Genomic DNA, 23938 nt, shown 5'->3' on the forward strand with positions numbered 1-23938 from the left:
TACTGATTATTGAAAGAGTAGAACACTTTGTTAATATTTATATTAGGCTATTTGAAATTATGGTGTTTAACAAATGTAACTCGTGTGTACGTAATTTATGATTGCCTCATGTGGGCTGGACAGGGATGCACAAAGGGCCGGATTTGACCCGCGGGCCACAGGTTGCGCAGTTCTGATGTATTGGTTGGTTGTACCCTTCAAACATCATCAGCCATGATTTAGAACACAGTCAGCGAATCTCCTAAGGAGCCTGATATGTAAATTAGAGTAGCTTCTTAAAAAAAAAAAAATCAAAAAAACCACCGGTCCAATCCGGGGCTGTGGGCCCGAACAGGAGGAAACAACCTGATGGATGCTCTGCTCGTCCGTAAGTTCCGCAGTGTGCGGAGGCTGAGTCGGTTTGTTGTGGTCCTATAGGGTTGTGTCCGAGACAACCAATCAGCGACGAGGAGGGGCGTGGACGTGTCATGTGACACCCCCTCCCTCTAAAGCTCAACTCTGCACGTACTTTATTCATTCCTTGCCAGGCATCGCTCTACTGCACATCAGTTTCAGCTAACTGTGCTCCGAAAAGAACTGTAATACTTAGAATTTCGATTATTAAACAGAAACAACCAAACTATAACTATTTATATTTCATAAATTTACCGAAAGAAATATTCATTTTTATATCAAAATCCGAAATAAATCCTCCTGCGTCACAAACCAGAGGACACATTAGCTAAGTTCTCCGGGGGAAAAAAAAGATTTATGTTTATTTCCTCTCTTGTATTGAAAATGAAAACCAAATTCATCAACGGGGTGTCCTCTTCCCCTTCCCTGTCTCTCGGGCTGCTGGTGACTGAAAACGCCTTGCAGGTCCAGCCCGACGTCGAGGACGACTGCAAGGACTTAGACCGTAAAGACCAGCCCGACCTGGACACCCGCCACAAGGCGTTCATGTGGTGCAAAGAGTTCCTCCACGGAGCCTGGAAATGTGTGTCTGAGGACGACTTCTACATCACCGTGATAAGGTACACTTTGTTCTTTCCACCGCCCGTAGGTTGGGGCGGAAGGCTGCTATGATACCGCCCAGCCTCAGGACGCACTCAAGCCGCTGAGGGCCGAGCAGTGCGGGGTTTTCTCTTCTGTTCTTTTGTCTTTCCTGACAGTAAAAGTCTGTCATTATGATATAATCGTAGACAAAACTCATAATATATCAAATTATTTTTAAAAATGTACGGCTCTAAATCTTAAAAAAAAAATATTAAAAAGCCACTATCAGCTTGCCTTTAATTTCCTTAGAATAAACGGTTAGGGTTTATTATGAGATCAGTAAATGTGAGAGGGTTTTTATAGGCATAAAGAGATATTTTTTATTGTCTTCAAATAGATTCATTTTAAAAGATCTCAAAGTTCATGAGCTCTCAAATTCTATTTTAAGCTCAACAGGACATAATATATAATAATTTAAAAAAAAATTCTTCCAACCCTATAACAACAGTGTAGGTTTTTTTTGGTTGTGCTTGAGTTTTAGGATCCTGTAAGGAATGAATAAAGGTTTCGTGTTGCAGGACTCGCCTGTGACGCAACTTTTTTTCAGAAAAAAAAAATTAAAAAAAATCAAGAAACTTTCCTCACCCACCCATAGGTTACTGAAGTGGATCTTTTGTCTAACCAGGAAGTTTTCTTACTTTTATATCTTTCAAATGTCCCACCTGTTTTCATGTGAACTTGATGATCTGGCTTTTAATGTTTTGGGAATTAAGTTTTTATAATGTTTTTTTTTTCTTTTTTTGTAGTTATGCTGTTAAAAAGAATTGCAACACGACTAACTTCCTGTAACGGTTTTCTTCCCCAGCCGTCACGCCTATCTAATACCTTACCCGGGTTAATGAGGATGTCGAATAGGGGTCATTACAGTCCTAACATATTATTTTAAGCCCGACTGTCCTTCCCATCTGTTCTTCAGGGGTGGTTTGAGCAACAGGCTCTTCCTGTGCAGCCTCCCTGACAGCCTGGAATCTGTTGGGGATGAGCCGAGGAGCATCCTGCTGAGACTCTATGGGGCCATCCTGCAGGTGAGAGACACATCACTCATCAGTGGTCTTTGAGAAGCTGGTTTCATAATTTAAAAAAACCTACAAGTAAGCCAAACCCTCCACAGAGATGTGTTGTAGTTTCCCTCGGGTGTGTGTCATATTTAGTCTATAATTACTAAAGTTTGATTATTTTTACTGGAGTGGAATGTTACTATAGAACTCACACACAAATACCAGGAGAAAGGTAAAATCACATACATGTTTATTTTCTTTTCCTAAACCCGTAAGAATATTTTACTGATCCACTTTTGTTGTGGAGATGACTTATGTAACTGGTCAAAGTTTGCTTTTCAGCTTGACTTGATAATGACAGAAACCAGAAGATAAAAAAAAATAAAAAAAATAAAAAAATAATGCATATAACTGTGATGTGACAGCACCACCAGAGGATGTTGCATCTGCAGCTCAAGTGCTTATGTTAGTGTATGCATGCATGTGCAGTTATACCTTCATGCGTGTATGTGTGTGTATGTATGTGTGTGTGCGTGTTAGCCATTGTTGTACATGGTGATGTACCCCCATGGCTGTACATGCATGTGTTCTTTGCCGTAGGCTTCCCAAAGGAGCGTGCCTTGGGCACTCTTGTTCCAAGGTGAACCCACCAAAAATCACGGTACAGTATGAGATCTCTGAAATCTCAGCCTAATATAAAGACGTAACACACAGTCATTTAGCACAGCCTCGGCTGAAAAAAGCTGGGAAGATACAGTAAGGAGGGAAGTCAAGGCGCTGAAATACCTCTCCTCTCTATTTTCTTCTCTAAATCTCTGCTTTGTGAAACTTAAATGTTAGGAAGTCAGCCGATTTCTTTTATCCATTGCACAAACAGAGCAAGGTAATGATTAATCTGTGAAGTTGTGCACTTGCTTGACAAATAAAACAAACCAGTAATAGAAAAAATCAAGCCTGCACTTCAGCAGTTCTTTGCTCCAGTTTACACAAGAACATATCCAGATATGTTGCAGCTCCGCAGCGGCTGCACTTCAGAGAGATAAGGCCGTTTAATTTGCTGGAATGACGTGGCTGACGGACCAGAGTTCACAAACCTGGTTAGCCTAAATAGCACTCTCAGCAGTATTACCAAGAATAATTTTATTGCAAACGTAAACACAAAATATTTTGACAGGTGTTAAGGACGTCAAAACATTCATTCAAGATTTCTGAATATAATCTAACCGTGTATAGTTTCATCGTTTGTTCCAGCCTGATGTGATGAATAAATAATCAACTCAAAATGAAGACGCAGTGTCATGAGCTGCACTCGAGCTTAAATTAAGTCAATTCCAGCCCATAAATGAATATTTTTTTTGCCTTAGCCACAGCCGTGATGAGCCCCCTGCATTAAAAATTCATTAAAGTCCGTCTAATTGCTAATGGTCACCTGAGGGTTGACTTTTATTGCTAGGGATGTCTGAGACAACTGAAATACTTCGTCTTTCACCAAGGTAACTGCAGTCGTCTCTGTCAGGACAGAGCAGCCACCCAGGAATTAGCGATGTCTAATCAAAAAGCTAATATGATTAAGGAAGTCTGATGTCATTGTCACGGCGCTCAGCTTCTAATGATTAAACAAAGATTAACTGCACTGAAGACGATGTTTCTCAGCGATGAAGATATGTGAATAGCACTTAGGACAATTAGTAGAGTCACCAAGTACATACGTGTAATTTTAGCGTCCATTTGAATAATACAGTATGTAAACTAGAGTAAAATCTAATATCTGTAAACTAATAAAACCTAGTTTTGGCTCGTCCCGTAGCGCTCTATCTCTCTCTCTCTCAGGCTGATGCTTTAAGTAGGAAGCCGGAGGAGAGCAGCCGTTTAATCTGAATCACCTGCGCTCTCATGTCCAAAAGACTCGGCGTGTGTTTGAACTCATACTGTACTGTCTGCATTGCAGGCATGGTTAGGATTTAATGTTGGCACCACTAGACAGCTTCACATGTATTCATGGATAGTTCTTTCCTTTTTCTTTTGTTGATAGATGTCCTGTAATAAAGGAGATTCCCGACAGTCAAACAAAGAAAATCACTTCCAAGTAAGTAACTGATGATGGTACCGTCATAATGCATGTTCCTATACCATCAGTCACCAACATGTCCCATCTCATTCCCAGGAGTCTGAAAATGTTTTGTTTGCTTTAACTGTCTTGTTCATTTTGACCTCTCTTTTGAGAAGTAAGTTCAGCCTGATCCGCTCCAGTTTTCTTACCCCGTCTGGCTCCAGAGAAAGCTGAATCTTTGTTGCACCATGTTAAATTTCAGAATAAAATCTGACACCTTTCTCCACTGACTGGGATCTGGCTGAGCTGCATTGTAAATAATGACGTTGAATGAGCTTCCCGCAGACTAATTGGAGACAGTAAAAATTAACTTAATTAAAATTGTTGTATTTTTATGAAAATGAATAAATCAATGAATAAATTCTGTTTGCTGGTTAAATAGAGGAAGCCTCATGTTGGGAAACACTGGACCTGAAGAAACACTCATATTTTATATTTACAGCTAGCAGCTCGGAGTATTGCCAAACTTTATTGCCCATGACCTAGAAACCTTTTTACTGTTCATCACATCATGTGATGAGGGCTGTTGACACTCACTGTCATGTGATTCAGGTGAGGTCATCAGCGAGGAAAACTGTCCTAACCCATCTTTCATGTTCCCGTAAGAATGATTCTTATTCCCGGTGCTTTTTCCCAGCAGCTTCCTGTCCCACTAATCCGAGTTAGCCTTGAGGCTAATGCAGAACTCGTCCTGTGCCAACGTCTTAGTTTAACCCTTTGTTGAGGTGATTTGGTCGTTTGATTTTTTTTTTACATGATTTTTTACATGAAAAGTGTTTCAACAAAAGTAAAGTTTTGTTTTGTTATTTAAGGTTGAATTTTTGAATATCAGAGTATTTCAATGAGAGCTCTGTGAAGGTTTAAGCTGGCCTCTGTCCTGTCTGGACAAGATAAATCCTATTAAGAGCCTTTCTGAGTATTTTGCAGTGTTTACATTGCACCATAAAGAAGTAGCTCTCATCAGATACGCTGTATATATTAGTATTTACTAAATGTGCTTATTATTAAGTGTTTAAGTGATATAAATTCTCAAATAATGGCCTCATATTCAAATACTCATGCTTCTCACTGAAAGAACGAATAAACCTCAAAAATATGGTGAATTCTAGATCGTATGTTTGGATTTTCATTGGCATTAATTCATTCAGTTCAAACAACAAGCTCATTTCTTAATAACCATTGAAATTGATTATTTTTATTACTAATTCAACTGCTAATTTTTTAATGAGTCAAATTGTCGTTTCATTCCTGAACCTCAGACAATAAAAGTGCATATCCGTCACAGTTACCAAGAGCCCAAGTCCTTGTCTTGAAATGTAAGGCTGCAAATCCTCAAAGTAGAGAAGCTGGAACAAGCAGAGCTTGGTCTTCTTTTTCTTCAGTAGTGATTGCCAAAAAGGTTTTGATGGATTTTATTAAATCTCTAGCAAATGATGTGAAACCAGTTAAATGGTTTATAATCAAATGTCATGCAACACCCAGAGAAAAGTTTTAGTTGAAAACTACATGGTCTGACAGTTTATATTCATTCAAAAAGGATATTCAAATTTGCCACAGGAAGTTTTAGTTTCCTGTTCAAAAGCAGGAAATAGACAGAGGTTGGGGGCAGCTGTTGAGTATGTTGAAATTTTTCGGTGACTGAACTGTGAGGTAGACATTATTGACTTGTTGAACATTAACTTTTGAATGAGTGGAAGACTCGTCTTTCATGGCGAGCGACTTAAATCAAACAGGTAAAACAAACAAGAATTTGTTCAGGCTTGAAGAAAATAGACAGACGTTGATAGTGGACTTCAAAACTGTCAAACAGTATACTGGTTCACCAGGGTCACCAAAGGAACATTATCAGAAAATCATGGGGTGAGATCAGCGTTAATGGCCATGTTTGAACACAAGAGGAGTTTTACTCTGGGTTAACTTGCTTGCTAATTACAAGGTGTTGGGAATTTTATGTTAACAAAAAATGGAATATAAAAATGACAAAAGACAAGCTCAGTAAATGGTGTTTGGAAAAGCAGAAGTAAAATGTGATAGATGATGATGTGGAATGTACAAGAAATTTGCATGGTAGTCGTTGCAGTTTTATTTAGAAAGTTGTCCTTGACTATCAAATCATCAGAGTGACAGCCAAAGGACAGTGTTGGGTGGTTTTAGTAGGGAGGATTCCATCACGCCTACCAGAAGTTGGGACAGAATGAAGAACCCAGTTAAAATGAATAAGTATTTGATATAAAGACCATGACTTAATTTATACGCTTGTCAGTCTCTGCCGCGAGGGTTTGGATCCTGTATTGTTCTCTACTCAAGTTACAACTTCTGGGAATCTCACATGACCGTTCAGCATTTCCTTCTTTTATGTCCTGTTTTTGGTGGTTCAAAGGCATCCCTTGGGCCCCAGTCAGAGTAGAGTCTGATGACATGTGGTGACCAAACACTTCCAGTACATCCATGGTCCCACACTTGGTATCACCTTTTTTTAGCTGTCACTTTATCTTTACAGAGTACAACTGGAGTGGCATAGTCCATTGATTCAGATCTCTTATGCTAAATTTAAATGGTTGCACTAGCCAAGAGCTAAGTCAACACTCTTATTGCTGACATAGTGCTTAGGAAAAAAAAAGATATCCCCCTATCCTTGGGTGACCCATGAGGAAGCAGGTTTGATGATCTCTTGAATAGTGATCATGCATGAACTGAATACTTGCTTGGTACTTTGCTACTCCAGATGTCAGAATGCCAGTCAGGACTGACTAACTCTTATTGGCAGTGGAACAAATGTGGGTTACCGAAGCTCTGCACATGCAGCAGAGTTTGTCCACACGTGGTCTGGATTCTGCAAATCTGGGTCGGCACAGCTGCAATAATGAGGTGGTATGGATCGTGTCTCACTGGAAAACTGTCAAAGGAGTGATATACTCTATGAACTGAACCAGTAGGGGGTTGGGTCTTTGCTTTGTGGTCAGGCTGCCACCTGTGTTGAAGTTTAGCAATATGCATGTCAGCGTAATTCACGATAGGGATTAGAAAATGTCTGTTATCAGATAAAACATTACTTGGATGGGTAATATTCTTTCAGAAAATATACTGCATAGTATTCATACAAACAGACTTTGTAGTTGTTCCTGTGTAATTCAGCAGCCTGCTTATTTGCTTTGGAAGCTGCTCATGTGACAAAGTTTAAATTTGACTAGATTAAATTAAAATTCCCTTAATAAACTATTTTTGCTGCTAATGTTGTAATTTTTAATTGCTTTGGATCAACCAAAATAGAAATTTCCTTACTCCTTTATTAATGAACTCGTATTTTATTTGGGAAATGCAAATGAAGTAAAGATAATTATTTATAGGAGATGATATGTGAAAAGTAGTCCAGAGTCTTTTGAGCTTAGCTTGTGACTGAATGACACTGAGATAAAGGTGGTGGTGGTGGCTGATGACTCGGAATTAAGGAAGCTGATAAAACTTTTTAGTGATATTGACATGGCAGGCCAGCATAACTGCAGCAGGAAAATACTTCATGTAATAAGTTCTGAAGATCTGTTGGCGGATTTCAACCTGCCCTTCTAATTAGAGCAGACACATGACGTGAGTGACAACTCAGTAGATTTGGTTACGGAAAAGATAGCCAACTATTTGAGGCATGAGTAATTACATGGATTTTAAAGACAAAACTGGTTTGAGGATTTCGTGTGAGGATTTGTAGCTTTTATTTTTAAAATACAGTAAATTGAACATCTTTGGATTTTAGAGCTTTTTGAAGCTATTTGAAAAAACTACCTCGGTATTAACAGTAAGGAAATGGACATTTTTGCCATTTTCATTATATGTGGTTAGTGTCATAAATAATCAGTTGGACCGACTACAATAAATAGTTATTAACGTGCTTTTACAATTCAGTTTTATGCTCTTAAGAAAACTTGAACCATCTACACAACCTCCAATTACTCAATGATTGCAGTAATGTTAATAGTTTGTAATAGTTTTGTCTCCCACGTTACGGATCTGTTAGAGGTGAGGTATGTGCTTCTGTTGTTGCTGTGGTGTTATTTAGATAAATATAATGAGTAATCAGTAGAGGCCACAAAGCTGTCAGTGTTGTTTCCTTGAATTGGCTTCCTGCTAGATGGTCAAAAGCACATTCTCTGGCAAGTAACCAAAAATCCCGCTGTTCAAATTTAAAGCTTTTTAGTCTGCTGCTTTTCACTCGAGTGGTTTGAGATGGCAATATTTTAAACTGGTTTCTCTCTCAGCTGTTGCACCAATAATAAAATGGAATTGCAGCAGTTTGCAGCTTCAGGCTAATGTCATTATGCCATAATTGTGCCTGTACAGGAACCTCTGTATGTCCTGAGAACAAAAATGACAATGTTTATTTTTTTCAGTGGGTTTTGCTTCCATCCAGTTTCTAACTGACATAACAAATAATGTTTATTTTTCCATTACTTTAAAATAAAAAAACTTGCTATGTTACTCTTTCTCATGGTGGATCGGGTTTACTTACTAGACAGGTATTTAAACTTGAGTAAATTTCAGATTCCAACATAAAGAATTAAGGTTTTTATCAATTGCTATTATAAATATTATTATCAGTAAAGACTGTTTTTCTGATGTAAAATGTGCTTTCAGTAGAAAAAGGGATTGTGTCCCTTTGACAGCATTCAAAGAAATGTGACACAGGAAGGACTCATGGTGGGGAACCAACTTATCTAATAATCAGTTCAGTCGATTGTGAATCCATAAATTTTTGGGGGGGTTTTTTGTCTCTGAATTTTAAATTATTGATATTAAAGGGAAAGTAAAGTAAAGTTTAAGTGACAGATATGTTATTCATCATTATGAAAAATAGAAGACAAAATACATTTTATATGTGTAGCATCATCCGTTTGGTCAAAAAAGCTTAAAGTCTGCGCCGCAGCAGCTTCCGCATTCGGTGGTCACGTGGGCGTTACGTCACTGGAGCCAAACATAGTTCTGTAGCCATAAGAAATAATGCAGCTCTAGACGCGATTTACAACCGTTCACCTGCGTGGTGAACGGTTGTGTCAGCAGAACAGCAAAAAGACTCGACTTTCAAATAAATTCACTGCGGAATTAATAACAACTGTAGTTGTCCAGTAGTAATAAATGGCGGTTAGCTCAATGATAATATAATATGGACAATCCCATTGACGGGCTAGCGCGTTAGCATTTTTAGCGCGATACCTTCGCAGAAGGTATTCTAAAGAACGACAGGTCCTTGTCTTCGCGTCTTTTTGCTGTTCTGTTGACACAACCGTTCACCGCGCAGGTAACCATGATATTTTTGGTGTTAATCGCGTCTAGAATTGCATTGTTTCTTATGGCTGCTAAGCGACGTTTGGCCCCAGTGACGTAACGCCCACGTGACCACCGAATGCGGAAGCTGCTGCGGCGCAGATTTTAAGCTTTTTTGACCAAACGGATGATGCTACACACATAAAATGTATTTTTTCTTCTATTTTTAATAATGATGAATAACATGTTTGTCACTTAAAATTAGATTTACTGTCCCTTTAAAGTTGTACTCAAGTGTTGTGGTTCTGTGTAGAGAATGATGAAATTTAACAGATTAAGCTGCAAATAAAATTTCTTACAATCTAAGTGGAATTTTCCAAACATGCATTCTGTTTTCATGTGAAAAGATAACCTCTGACCCACAATCCAACTTGACAAAGCTTTAGCGGAACGGTTGAAGTGACTGACGAGGACCGAGCACAATGAGACTCGTGCATTAGTGACGCTGAGATTCAGATTAGTTATGTTGAATTTAAGATTCTAACCTATATGTTTCGCAGAAACTAATGTAATCAGGTAGATGTGTCTGTAGACCATCATTTATGTAAGTGGAATATCCGGAGGGTGTCGCGCTCATTGTTTGAGCTAAAACAAGAAAAGCCAGTTCTCTTTAGAAACCTCTAGGGCCCACTATCCAGTTGGCGAGTAAATGAAACTAAAAAAAAAAAGTTAAGAGTGGAAAATTTCTCTCTTGCCTCTTAACGTTCTCTTAGCAGACCAGCTGCAATGAAGGTATTCATAGTTTGAATTCAAGTAAAAAGTGATAATTTACTGTGGTTTGATGTCAGAAAGGCTCTGCTTAACGCATTGAGAGTTTCAGGTTTCCCTGTAATACATCACCTGCTGTTCAGTTGTGTTTGTCTTGTTGGGATTAGTTTCACATCTCTCTCTTACTTTTATGGTGAGAAGCCTGGTTTTCTTTTGGGTGAAGTCTTTGGTTCTCCGTGACTCGTGTTTTCATGAGAGAAAGTTTCCGAGTTCACCTTGAGCCCCTGTTGGCCTGAAGACAAGTGTTGGTGTGTGTGTGTGTGTGTGTGTGTTTTCAGATAAAGGAGAGAGTCAAGGCTATCCTGTCACTGCTTCAGCAGTGACTGGTGCTCTGAGTCTGCCCAACTCTTCCAGGAACTTGTAATCTACCTCCTGTGTTCCCCTCAGCCTGAGCCGACCCTAACCACAGCGTTTCTCCTCATCATTGTTCTTTTCACACACATGTGTTCACACACCGGTCTGCTTACTTCGAAATCATGCTGCCTTACAGAACTGTCCAACGCTGAGTGCAAAGTCATGTTAGAGAGCATCATGTTATGCATATGTTATCATTTAAAATGTAAAGTCGAACCCTTCCACATACCACTCAATTTTCATCTATGCAAATGTCCTTCGGGGTGTAAACTTAACAGGCTGTCGTCCTGTCGGATTCGACCACATAGGCAGAGCAGGAATTCAAGCGTTACGCCTAAAGATCTTGGTTATGCGTACTTTTTGTAGCTATGCGCCCTGTCATGGCAGCTGCCTTGGTACGGTGGCAGCGTGCTAAAAGGGGCTGACTGTGACTCATTGTGTCACGTTTTTCAAACTTGTGACCATGAACAGCTCTTTGTCCTGTGTCTCATCCTGTTCTTGCAGTGGTTTATAGCCCCAGTGTGTAGTGGTGGTGCTGTGGACTGCACTCATCTAGAAATGCCTTGCTGAAAAGTAAAGCGTCCCTCTGTTGTGTGTTTGCAGGGGGCGGAGGCCATGGTGTTGGAGAGTGTCATGTTTGCCATCTTGGCAGAGAGGGAGCTGGGACCGAAACTCTATGGTATTTTCCCTCAGGGCCGGCTGGAGCAGTACATCCCTGTAAGTTTCTGACCATAAAAAAACTCCAAAATTTCTCAGAGTAACTGAAATTTTTAAAATATTTTAATTTTGTATTAAAGTCCTACCCTTTTTGTGCCTCTATTTAAACACCCAGCCCTCCTTTATACGTCCCATCACAGATGACCTACATACGTGACTTTTTTTCCAGGTCTTAATAAAGATAAGGATCTTTGCTAACTTCCGACAGTGATTGTTCAAGTGGGTCACAGTCAGCCCAGAATGACTGATTCACCACGCTGTTGTTGTGGTCTTCTTTGATACATAATGGTTTGATGTTCAGATAGAATAAATTACTGTAACCATGAAACATCTGCATCTAATCAGTATCGTGTCACAAAATTAATTAATTGTACGAATCAGAAAATCATATCCTCAAATCACTTCTTCTTCTTCTATGGTAGAAGTAAAAACAAAAGACTTTAAAGTTGTTTGAACATGGATGTACGAAGAGCAAAGTGAAGTCCAATGAAAGTCAGCTACATTCATAATGGGTTGCTTTCGCCCATTATGGTCAGTAACTGTTTTTAACACCATGTTACAGAGCCATAAAGTGGAAACCAGTGAATTAAGTGACCCCAGCCTGTCAGCAGAGGTCGCAGAGAAGATGGCCAAGTTTCACAGAATGAGGATGCCCTTCAACAAGGAACCCAAGTGGCTGTTTGGAACCATGGATAAGTGAGTCCTCCTCCTACCCGCCCTGACCTGCCCCATCCTGTCCTGGCATTTGTTCTGTGTAATCTTCAGGGACTTTGGAATAGTGTTCTACCACATGCGTATATTTGAAACACTGATCATGTTTCATGTCTGAAAAGGGAGGATCCTTATCACGACTGTCTTCTGCATGAACTGCCGGGTTTGGTTTGTTCAGCGGTTGTCAGTTTGTGACGATAATGTTAATTGTCACGCTCCAGGAACGTCCCTGAGCAGCTCGCCGCTCTGAGGATGACTCATTTCTCAGGTCATGTGATTTCTGTAAATTTCCATGACGAGTGTGAAGGATTGAGGTGAGAGATTACAGACATTGTTTGAATCGTCAGAAACCCTGAAGATTTTTGCTTGTGAATGCCATCTTTAAAATGAGTCCCCAAATTAAGTTTTAATGCTAGAGACTGATTATTATTTGATGTATTATTACTTCTGTCTGTAGAATACACTTTACTTCAAAACTAATATATCAAACCAACTGAGTGACGTTGTCAAACTAGATGATCAATTTCAGTTTTATCTCAATACAAATTGTGCAGTATGTAGTATTAGATTTACAGAACCGTGATTTAGTGAAAGCAGGAGTCGTCTATAATCTGGAGTCTCAAATTTTCTCCTGTAAAGAACTTTTCTTTCATGACTTTGAGTCGTACTAAACTCATACGAAATCCTGGAACACATGCAAACCATTGGAGCCAAATCACACCAGGTTTTGGAATGTGGGCGTCTTAAATTCTTTGCTTGAGAGCGTTTTATCTCTCTGGTGATTAAGTTCTGAGGTTCAGCTGGCTAACAGCAGCTGGTTCCAGTCCAGCTTCAGTTTTATGGAGTTAACCTTTTTTTTTTCCAGGCGTATCCATTTCACTCTTTATCAGAGTCAGCAGTCAAGACTGAGGTAAACTGTAAAAAGAAAAAAATTAAAAATGTAGCGTTATGCTATTGTTAGGTTATGGCATAAAAACATTAAATTAAACCAAATTCTAAGGCCCAAATTTGAAAATATTGAGGGATTAGCTTTTAAAAAAATCTAAATATACCTGTCAAATCTTTCTAGGGTTGTTAACTCACTTTAAAAACCTAAAAATCAGTAGTTATTAACAGCAGCCCACCCAAAAAAATCGCTCTTACATAACTGTACATATTATTGGAACACGTGTGAAGTCAGCAGTACAAAGAGAAATGATGAAGGGCGTGTGAGAAGAGATTAAAGTTGTAAAATAAAGTGAACACACAGGTCCTGGTCGTAACACAGGGCATATTAAGACTCCCTTGGACTAACCTAGAGATATTTCTTGCTTATAAACCTTAAAAAACTTTAAAAAGTCAGTATTTATGCCAGAGAAAGAAGTTTTTTTATTTGCCTCAAGATGTAACTGTAATTACGAGGAGACATTTGTCACTAATCTGTGAGGCATGTGTTGACGTTGCAGTTATGGCTTCTGGCTGTTTCACAACTTGTGAGTGCTGCGTGTTAGATGTTTCCTATGTTTTGAGGATCCGTTAAAAGAAATCTGACTGTTGTCATCATATGGATCACATTACTTATCATAAGCCACATGATTGGTGATGCGTCCGCACATGGTTTTATTTACAGTTCCCTAAAAGCCGCGTGTTGTTCCTAAAATGGTCGCCGATGAGGCGTGGCCGTAGCGTTGGCGTCTATCTATCAGTCCAATCTGTCCGCTTTTAAAGGAACTGATTGTAAAAGTTATTTGAAACTATATTCCAGAGAAAATGAAAGTACAGCTCGGAGTTAGATCCTTCTTTCTGATGACAAACCACACTTTTAAAAAAAAGTTTTGTGTGTGTATTGTTCCTCTTTACACCTGCACATAACTCCTCCAACTATTGGTGGTAAATCTACAGCTACTGAAATCTTGCTGCTTTGCTGCTGTTATCAGCCCAGTTAATACTGATAACATTATTATTTGATGATTGTTAAACTAACATTTGCATTCTATATAAACAATAATCAATGAAATACTGCTTTAAATGATGTATTGTGATAATATTTGTAATAAAAACGGCTATCACCCCGAAGGATAGTCGGCTATCAGCCCGCTGTTCGGTCAGGTCATCTGATCCTGTCATGATATTCAAGCTGTGGCTGCGTGATGACAGTGAGTCAGGCTAACATCAAATATATGCGGACAGCGTGATAGATGATAATGAAAAATAAATAGACATGACCAGTTTGGAGGGTAGAGTGACTCAGTGTGTGTGTGTGTGTAACACTGTCAACAGGTACTTGAGCCAAGTCATGAGGATGAACTTCACCCGAGAGCCTCACCTGCGTCGCTTCAGCCGCCTGCTCAGCTACAACCTCCCACAGGAGATGGAAATGCTCAAGTAGGCTTCCACATGTGCAAAAATACCAAACACCACACCCGAGTGTCGGCATGTCAGATTGTACAGCAGAAAGCACAGGATGTGTGTGTTATGATGGTGTGAAGAGAGTCAGAAACACACCTGTGGCATTTACATGAATGTCAGGGGATAAACACATTTTTTTTTAACTTCTTCTCTTATTTATGGTTGTAAATGGTAGGAATGAAGTAAAAAATGTTCATCCGGTCGTTCTGTGTGTCGTCAGATCTCTGCTGGAGTCCATCCACTCTCCTGTTGTGTTTTGCCACAATGACTGTCAAGAAGGTAAAACACGAAGATGCTCAAAGGACCGACGGGCTTTTGTTATTTGTCTTTGTTGTTTGCAGAAAAATAACTTTTGTCATGTGTTGCTGTCAGGAAACATTCTGCTGCTGAAAGGTCGGCAGAAGTCAGACAAAGAGAAGCTGATGTTCATTGACTTTGAGTACAGCAGCTACAATTACAGGTAAATCAGAAAGGACTGTTAGTTTCTGCACAGAGCTGCTTAGTTGTTCAAAACGACCCAAATATACCATATGGAAATAGACTTTTTTTATGCTAAAAAATATATCCTTAAAAAATAGACTCTTCTGTATAGTCCAATAATAATTTATAATTAAAGACCAGGAACAAATTTACATTTGCAATTTGTTGAAAACATCGTCTGCTTTATTCTCTGGCTTAAAATGTAGGAAATATCAAGAAGACATTTTGAGTCAGTAATGCAGAGGAATATGGTGGAGTACACCAGCTGAAAGGAAATGGGAGGGGGGGAAAAATCCTGGATCCACCTCCTAATTCAGATCTGTGCCAGAATGTAACGGGGTCAGCTCAGGCCTTTCCTCCCAATGAGTTTCTCACAGATCTGCTCAGTCGTTTCCTTTTTTTTTTTCTTTCCTTAAAATATAAATGCCTTGGCTTGGGGGGGGGATAACGTGTGGAACTTTATGAAAAATAACCAGGCATATTTAGGAAGTTGGTATCAAATGTGTGGAACTTTGTGAAAATGCAAATAAAATCCTGGATCCATTAGATTTAAACGGTTGACTGTCTCACGTCCAGTGACTTTAAGTTATAGTTGTAGGGTTGAATGGAACTAAATGGGACAACTGGGCCTATGCATACTCATGCACCCTATTGATTTACATTCTATTTACGTATTTATTTCCTGAACACTTGTTCATGTACTTGATACTGAACAAATTTAACCTCCAAAGCTATACAAACTGCACCACTCATAAATTTCCCTCATTATCACCTACTGCAGTCCTCGCCCTCCTTCCTGCTCTCTGCTAGATGAGATAGGCAGAGGATGTGGAGCTGCTCTGATAGAGGTGGAAAGTGAAAGAGAAAGAGACCAGGCGATAAGCTCGATATTACTGTCAGAAAGAAAGTGAAATGTGAGGAAGCTCAAGAGGGAGGCTAATGGAACTTTGTACCGTCCCTGTTTTCCATCAATGCTCCCTTCTGGCACTCATCATTCAGGCCACAGCCCACTGTTAAAATATTCACTGCAGCTGTTATGTAAGCTGCGTTTGGCGGGCCAATGAGAGACCCTATCTGGGCCTCCTAAGGATACAAATACGATGCAGTTGTGCACATAAATCTGGGTATAGGACAGTATAACATAATTGCCCCTTGGGGGAGGTGCCTATTTGCACTGCCTTGATGTGTTGCCAGATGGCTGGGTGTGTGAATTCCAGACTCCCTCATTTATGGGAAACAACGCAAAACACTGGCCTTGGCTCGCAGTTGCTAAAATTCTCTGTCTCCCGTGCACATAAACACTCCCAACCCCCTGCGCGTCCACTCAGCGCGGCTGCTCTAAGTCTGCTCATGCGCTGCACAGCCAACACGTGGCACCGTCCACGCGCGTGAACACGTGTTGTCTCTGTGTGTAGGAAGAGCACGCCCACACAAATGAGACACAAGGTCCCGGTCTTTGTTCTCATTGACTTGAATTGGTTGGATTTAGAAGCAGAAAGAGGGGGTGGGAGGGGGTCTGGTTTTAAGACTGAGCAGGGGGAGGTTTCATTTTCCAAGTATTCTGCGGTGCAGGTAGCAGGAATTCACATGCCAGCACTACTTGGCGTGTGCACTACTTGAACATGCTCCATGTGAATTTTGCATTGACTGAACAATAGAGCACGGAGTTCAAGAAAACTCTCAAATAGCTCATGATGGAAAAAAAAACCCGAGGTCACTGAGTTCCTGCCACTCCAGCAGTGTGAGGACGACGGCGTGACCACATCGCTCTAAACCGCACGTTCTCAAAGTCTGACACCACAGAATAATTTTGGTCTCCAAAAGCCTCGTTTTGGATCCATTACCCACGGTCATGATTTGCTGCCCCTGTGCAGCCAACACTATCTGCTTGTTCATTATTACTCAGGGATTATTTGAAGACTCTTTTATCGGTTATTTCTTTCAATACTTAGAGTTTGGTGTTATCTGTTTAATATATTATATTAAATAAATTACCGACTAAGCGTTTGTGTGTAAATGTGACACAGGAATCTTCTACGGCAGGTGTGTCAAACTCATTTTCACTGAGGGCCACATCAGCAGAATGGCTGTCCCCAAAGGGCCAGATGAAATGTAAAACGTTTTTGTCAGAGTTAAAATGGGCTTTATTACTGCATTGTGGGAAATGTAGTTTTGCTCAAAGCACACTTTTGACATATTTTTTTTAGACACTCAAGCTGTGATCTTTTACGCTCTTGCGGGCCACATTTGGCCCCCGGGCCTTGAATTAGACACGTGTCCTCTGGTCTCTTGTAATGAGATCAATGGTTGTCTGCCTTGAGTCTTGAGTCTGCTCAAGGTTTCTTCCTGTTAAAAGGTAGCTGTTCCTCACTGCTGTCTCCATGTTATTGCTATCGGGGGGGTGTCTCTAGGGTGATTTGCAATTTATCAGCTGTTTGTTCTGACATGCTACTTAAGTATTGTCAATCAATCAGTAGGGTTTTTTATGGTTTCAGTAAATGTTCCCTAAGACATTGACATACTGTTTGATTTTATAAAATGGGATTAAACCATGACGGTGTCTAAAACCATCACGTATCGCTAAATTGCTTCACTTGTTTGGAAAAGAACAATCAGTACCAAGCTCTGTTTGCGCAAAACCTATAAAACAAAGGGCTTCATTGTAATTGGCAGGATAGCAACAGGCGTGACGGTTGGTTTGCAAAGAGGGTTTCAGATCTAGAAACCCCTAAGTCAGCAAACAAGATTGAATGTTCTGCTCAGCAAACAAAACCAAGAAAGGTGGAGACATCGCTGGATTTCAAAGGAACGTTCTTAACAAGAATCGAAGTCCAGAAATACAAATCTCAGTAGTATGCCTGCTTCTTGTCGGCGGATTAGACAACGTCTAAGCGCATTCCATGCTGAGAACACTCAGTCAACGTTCTTCTAGGGACAGGCTGAGTATAAATATATTTTACATTTAGAAATTCAGATGAAAACCAATTGCCTTCAGGGAAAAAAGCAATTCAGCTCATCCAAACTTATTGAATAATGGAATAAGCACTAGTATAGATAGTTCTAAGGGTATCACGAGTCATCTGTAATTGTTTTTGTGTTGTCATTTGTTAACCTTGCAGGGGATTCGACATTGGCAACCATTTTTGCGAATGGATTTATGACTACAATACTGACGAGCCTCCTTTCTTCAAAGTGAATGCTCATGCCTACCCTTCAAAGGCCCAACAGGTATGTGTGTGTGTGTGTGTGTGTGTGTGTGTAATGGATTAGAAGGTGTGAAATCTCTTTTTTTGTTTGGTGTTATCCGTCGACCACTGATCGTCACGTCTCTGCAGTTCCACTTCATTGAGAACTACCTGCGCGAGTCCGATCCAGACTTCGTCAATCTGAGTGAAGAGGACCAAATGAAAGTCAAAGAGGAGCTGTATGTGGAGGTCAACAGGTGGGGGGGGATCACAAACACTCACAGTAGCATGACCTGAGGTAGTACTATGTCACAATGTACGTAAATGACCATATGTATTTTTGAATGTAGGTTCTCTCTGGCGTCACACTTCTTTTGGGGCTTATGGTCCATCATCCAGGCCCGGCTGTCCACCATCCAGTTTGGATATCTGGTGAGTACAGGTTTCATTAGGATTCTTTTCCCATTTTTATGGCTCGTATGTTTAAATGAAAAAAAAATATATATGTGATATAATATAATATATCACATATATCTTGGAGGGTTGTTCCAAAAAATATTCAAAATAATAACACCAGCACATAATACAGTAAACCCTCATTACTTGTGGTTAATGCGTTCCAGGACCACCCGCAAAAAACAACATTCCACGACACAGCAACAAACTATTTTATTATCTACTGTAATTTAAACATTTATAAACCCTCCCCGTACTGATACTAAACCACTTTCTATTTGTATTACCTTTTCCCACGCTTTATAAATTGTTTAAAGCACCTGTAAGTGTTTCTTTAACACACAGAAGTGCGCTGCATTCCATGAGTCCCGGAACACAGCGCACTTCCAACATCATGTACGTGTGGTGTCACATGACTACCTCCTAAAAATCTGCGATGTAGTGAATCTGGGCAGCGTGAAGTGCGAATATGCGAGGGGTTACTGTAATCAGAAAATTCATCTCATGACCAGAGGTTGTTTTGTTTTACACCTTTGTTAATGGTATCAAGGTATCATACCGATTTGTAGTGCAGCTAAAATGAAACTAAAATATGTCCCATCTATGAAATAAAATATATACCTGACTGTGTTACAGGAGTACGCTGAGGCCAGGTTTGAGGCCTACTTCCAGCAGAAGAAGATCTGGGCCGTCTAGTGTGGAGAGATGATGGGATGGCATTAGAAGATACATTCAACCACATGGCAAGAGGAAGACTTGCAAGCTGCCAAGGCCAAAACCTGTTCCCATGGCTAGTTTCAAAGTCCTCAGGCCATTGCAGCTCAAAGTTTACACTGCGTAACTCCCTGAGAGCCAAAAAAGAAAAACCTGTACTAACCTCCATCACTGGTCAGAACTGCTCTCTGCCTCTGCCTTATTTTAACCATATCACTAATATGAGGGTTACGTTTTGAGCAGGAGGAGGATGAATTTCGGTTACAGTTTGACTCAAAATATTAACATTGCATCAATGTTTATGTATTGATCATTCCCTTATGGAAGTGCTCTAATGGAAAAATGTGAACATCACTTGGTAGATTCCTGCTTATAGAAGCAGCCAGCTGATGATTATATACATAGATGGAGCTCAATGAGCCAGTCAACTCACCCTGTGTGTTACTGATGGGCTGACTTGTTGGCTGTTGGAATAATGATTTGATCAATAGATCATATTGATGTCTACACTTCTAGATATTACACGCTTTTTTGTGTTTGAATTTGACTTTTTTTTTTTTTTAGGCCAGGGTAAATACAATAATGTATTGTCACTTATGTGAATGGTTGAGGTTCCTTTGTACGACTGGTTAAACTCCACCAAATCAAATGTCAGATTTTAATTAGGTTGGATTTTGTTTTTATTGATTCAGTTCTATTGATGAGCAGTGAATCAGCTCTCAGTGTTTAATTCCCTGTCTGAAGTTTGGTGGGTTGGTGGTATTGTGGATCGCTGTGGCAACAGAGCCACATCTCTGTAGGTTGTGTTTGAGTAAGTTGGGATTGATTGAGCCAAAAGACATTCCAACTGCGCTTTATAAGCCTGAGGAATTGTTGCTAATTGAAAACTGAGACACAAACTGGCTGACTTTTTTTAATTTTCTTTATTTTAGTGGTTTAGATGCAGCACACAAGAAAATGTTTCTTTACTGTGGAAATGAATTATTCTGGGATGACACTGGGTTTTGGTACAAGTGCCTACTTCCAAGTGGTCCATCATTATATCCATAATCCAAGACATTGCAATAAAAAACACATTTCAGGTTAATGAAAAAAATTTGACAAAGCCCTAGCCCGTTCCTAATGTGTCCTCGACGGTGTTCCTGCACGACTTTAAAGCTCATTTCAAGAAACTGGAAGAGAAAATTAACACTGTACCATATTTTAACAACAGACATTTATATGAAGTGTCTGTCTAATCATGTATCCCCATCAAGTCTCATCAGGTCAAGAGAACCAGTTTTCCATAATATGAAATGCTGTTTTTCCTTGAATGATGTGTTTTTGAGAAACGTGTTCTGGTTGCTGGAGCGATACTGTCATTAATTTGTTCTGTTATTTCTCAACCCAACATCCTAATCAACACGGGCTTGGTTTCGAGTCACTGTAAGTGCATCACACTCCAAGAGCTTTACTGTTATAGACAGACAGACTTTTAAAATCTGTTGCTTCGGAGACCATCGCGCAGCTTTTGAATAGACCGACAGTGTGAACTTTATTTTATTTCTCTGCACTTTTCATTTTGTTAGAAAAAACCTTTGGTTTTAAGGTAACTGCTCCTGTGAATTCCAAATTTTCCATTGAATTTTCTAGTTTAACTTCTGGTCTCCATAAAACTGGGTAAATGCACAACAATTTTCCTAAGGCTTCACTCAAAGTTGGAGCGACAGCTTCTCCAAACCCAACATGTAGTGAGCAGAACTGTGTTAGCCTAGCCTCCAAGAGCAGCTTCTATCCAGTAGGGCAGTACTACACATTGGATGTGCTGCTAATGAATGAGCCTTTTTTTTTTTTTTTAATGTAAACCTGCAAACTATTGCTGGTTAATGACACTGCAGATTAGGTACTAAGCTCATATATATGTTCTACGTTTACATCAGAGCTGACAAACACTGTTTCACACACACAGACACCGCTTTCCAAACTCCAAAAATCTGAAGCCAACTATGCGGCATAGGTATCATTATGCAATACTTCCAGAAATATTTCATTTGGTCCTTGTTGGATACAAAGTTCATCATTCATTGAAACAATTTTCATGAAGAGATGCAGCTAAAACATTTCCTTGACTGTGACTGTGCTGTTACAACCACCACAGACTGACCTGCACCTCCATGTTCATTTGTGTGAAGTCGTAGTTTATTTCTACATCCTTGTTTACCTGTGAGCCACTGGGATTTCATGTGGAAGCCACCAAAATGGATATGTGAAACAATCGCTCAATACTGAAACCATTTCTAGGTGTTTGAATGTCTTCTGCAACAGTTTGGATCTGAGGACCAGAAAAAGAAAAAAACAACGAAATATATGTACTTGAGTATTTTCATGTTTAAACATTTTGGGCTTGTTGAACTGTGACTCTTTGGTTGTTGAAAAGTTTTTGGGTTTTTTTGACATGCAAGTGTATTTTAGTGTATATGTAATTTTATTTGGAATGTGTTTAATGTATAGTTGGGTAAACTGGTTTTGAGAGTCAGTGGATGTAGGGATGTACCAGCAGAATGTGCAGTGGATCATACTGATTGACCTGAAGTGTTACTGGTACACCGGATGTAAGGCAGAAGTCCTGTCTTTAGTACCTTTGTTCCCCCTGCACCATTCAATGACTTTATCTTACCAGATCTGATGTATTCTTTCTGTAGTCTTTAACTTTTTTTTTTTTAATGCGCCATTTGCCCTGACCTTTCTTGGAATATTTTATCATACTGTCATATTGTTCAATTTTTCCATCTTTTTTTTAATGTTTCATATAGAGAAAATGGACATTGCGATCTCAAAATTTATAGTACACTGCATTGTTGTGTAACTTTCATTATTGTTCAGTGTTTGGACCAAATGAAAAACTAGGATTATGCTTTAATCAGTTCTTCAAATAAATCTGTAGTTTTTATTTCCAGTAGAGAACAAACACCATCACATGATGGTACTTGTAATTATATGTATGAAATATTCAATAACATATATATAGAGGGTTATACAAAAGTTATCCAAATACTAAAAATGAAAACCTTGTATTTTATCCCACTTGAGAATGTAAATTGTGTTCATATCATTCACTCAGTAACACATTATTGTTCTTGATAGCACTCAGTCATCTCTGTTGTGACTCAGTGATAACCTCTGCTATCTATGCAGCTATACTGAATGCATACGTACTCAAATACACTTTGCTATCAGAAAATGTTTTGGATGAACTGCAGTAGCATAGAAATGATGTTGTAAGTTTATTTTTCTGCTTTGCACAAATAAAGACAAACAGCTGATGAGCGGGTTCTTTCATATTTATGGATTTGGTTCAGACAGATTTCACATAATCTGGAAAACAATCAGATATGTAGATATACTCAGACGAGATTATATGAGGACAATTTTGGAATTACATTTTACTGACATTGTGAAGGTCTACTTTTTTGATTAAATCTTTAAAGATTACAAATAACCTTTTGCAAAATATGTAAAACTCCTCAACATGCAAAAGATAGTTGCAGCTTTTCATGTTAAATGTTCACTCTTGAAATGAAGTCTCTTTTATGAGAAGCTGAACCTCTTCAAGCTTTTCCTCCCAATGCAGTTGAATTTAGTCAACACATAGTTGTTAATTGCCATAACATTTCATTTGTCACCTAATTTTAATGGTAAAAATCACATGGAAACCTGACGCTACGACTCCATCCAAACCATTTTTGTATGTCACGCTCAAACCCGCAGTCATAGAAACAGATATCAGTGAAGATGATGTCAGAGTCACAAATGTTTATTATTTTGACACAGCTGGACTGTTTGACTCAATATAGAAACTTCATTGAAAACATCAGAGTTCACTCTCAGTAATACTGACAGCTGGATTTCAGACCAATGAAATTGAGCAAATTCTGCTAGTTTTATTACATTTTATGATATATTGCTGAAATAAAAGGTGCATGCAATTCAGAATAGCAAGATGTTCCATTGTACCTTAGTCCCATTTCAGTCCATCCGCAATCAGATAACAGCCTGTTAACTGAGCTAAGAATAAAGATTACGGACGCCCCTATTAGTCCCTCGTAGGGGAAGTTATTTTTTCCTCTATGGGGGATGGGGGGGCATGCTTACATGCTAACAGCAGCTAAAGAGCATGGGAAATGATAAAGCTACCCTTCATGAAACCATGTTAATCATAAAATTCAGTCAGTCAGTCATTCATTCAGTCAGTCATTCATTCAGTCAGTCAGGATCAGCAGATGGAAAATCCAAATATTTTCCCCATGAATTAACTTTTTATTTCAGCCATGACGGTGATGATGATAGACGGTGTGTGATAGTGTGTTATGGACGTGTTGAGGGACATTTCCCCTATCTTCTGTACCAAGCTTCTAATAAATGTGCAACATGTTTGTTTCTGCAATGAGCATTATCGCCCTGCTGCTGGGGTGTTTCTTCCTTACAGGAGTTCTATGTGGGCGTCATCTCTGGAAAAACACTAGAGCCTGCGGTAAACCGTGCACTGTGTGGAAGACATCTTTATCAAACATCAAATGAGAGATATGCACGCCAACTATCCAGCATTCATGCCAAATGTTATGTACACATGCTTTGTGTTTACACATTAACAGATCAGACCATTTGCCTTCAGCGTCATGTGTTCTTGGAGCGTGCTGTGGATTTATCCTCAATGTTCTTTAATCTACAGT

General features: G+C 39.4%; 1 protein-coding gene across 3 annotated transcripts; it reads left to right on the top strand.

Annotated features, from left to right (window-relative positions):
* Positions 1-530: 530 nt before the first annotated feature.
* Positions 531-22531, top strand: chka (choline kinase alpha). Of its 3 annotated transcripts, none has more exons than XM_068314033.1 (12): positions 531-1013; positions 1952-2060; positions 2634-2694; positions 4066-4119; positions 11182-11295; positions 11858-11991; positions 14266-14370; positions 14615-14854; positions 17994-18102; positions 18210-18316; positions 18410-18491; positions 19152-22531. In XM_068314033.1, the coding sequence occupies exons 2-12, from the start codon at positions 2044-2046 to the stop codon at positions 19209-19211; spliced, it is 1083 nt and encodes a 360-aa protein (XP_068170134.1). In that variant the 5' UTR covers positions 531-1013; positions 1952-2043; the 3' UTR covers positions 19212-22531. The 3 variants fall into 3 exon arrangements, with proteins under 3 accessions (XP_068170134.1, XP_068170133.1, XP_068170132.1); XM_068314032.1 differs by lacking the exon at positions 2634-2694 and having other exon boundaries at positions 14615-14673; positions 14767-14854; XM_068314031.1 differs by lacking the exon at positions 2634-2694.
* Positions 22532-23938: the final 1407 nt, after the last annotated feature.

The sequence above is a fragment of the Antennarius striatus genome, chromosome 4 (genome assembly GCF_040054535.1).
Source record: "Antennarius striatus isolate MH-2024 chromosome 4, ASM4005453v1, whole genome shotgun sequence".
Classification (NCBI taxonomy): Eukaryota; Metazoa; Chordata; class Actinopteri; order Lophiiformes; family Antennariidae; genus Antennarius; species Antennarius striatus.

Coding starts and splice junctions, on each gene's coding strand:
- chka (XM_068314031.1), top strand. CDS start 751: ATGTTTATTTCCTCTCTTGTATTGAAAATGAAAACCAAATTCATCAAC. Junction 11,992..14,265: donor CTGTTTGGAACCATGGATAA/GTGAGTCCTCCT, acceptor CACTGTCAACAG/GTACTTGAGCCAAGTCATGA. Junction 14,855..17,993: donor TACAGCAGCTACAATTACAG/GTAAATCAGAAA, acceptor TTAACCTTGCAG/GGGATTCGACATTGGCAACC.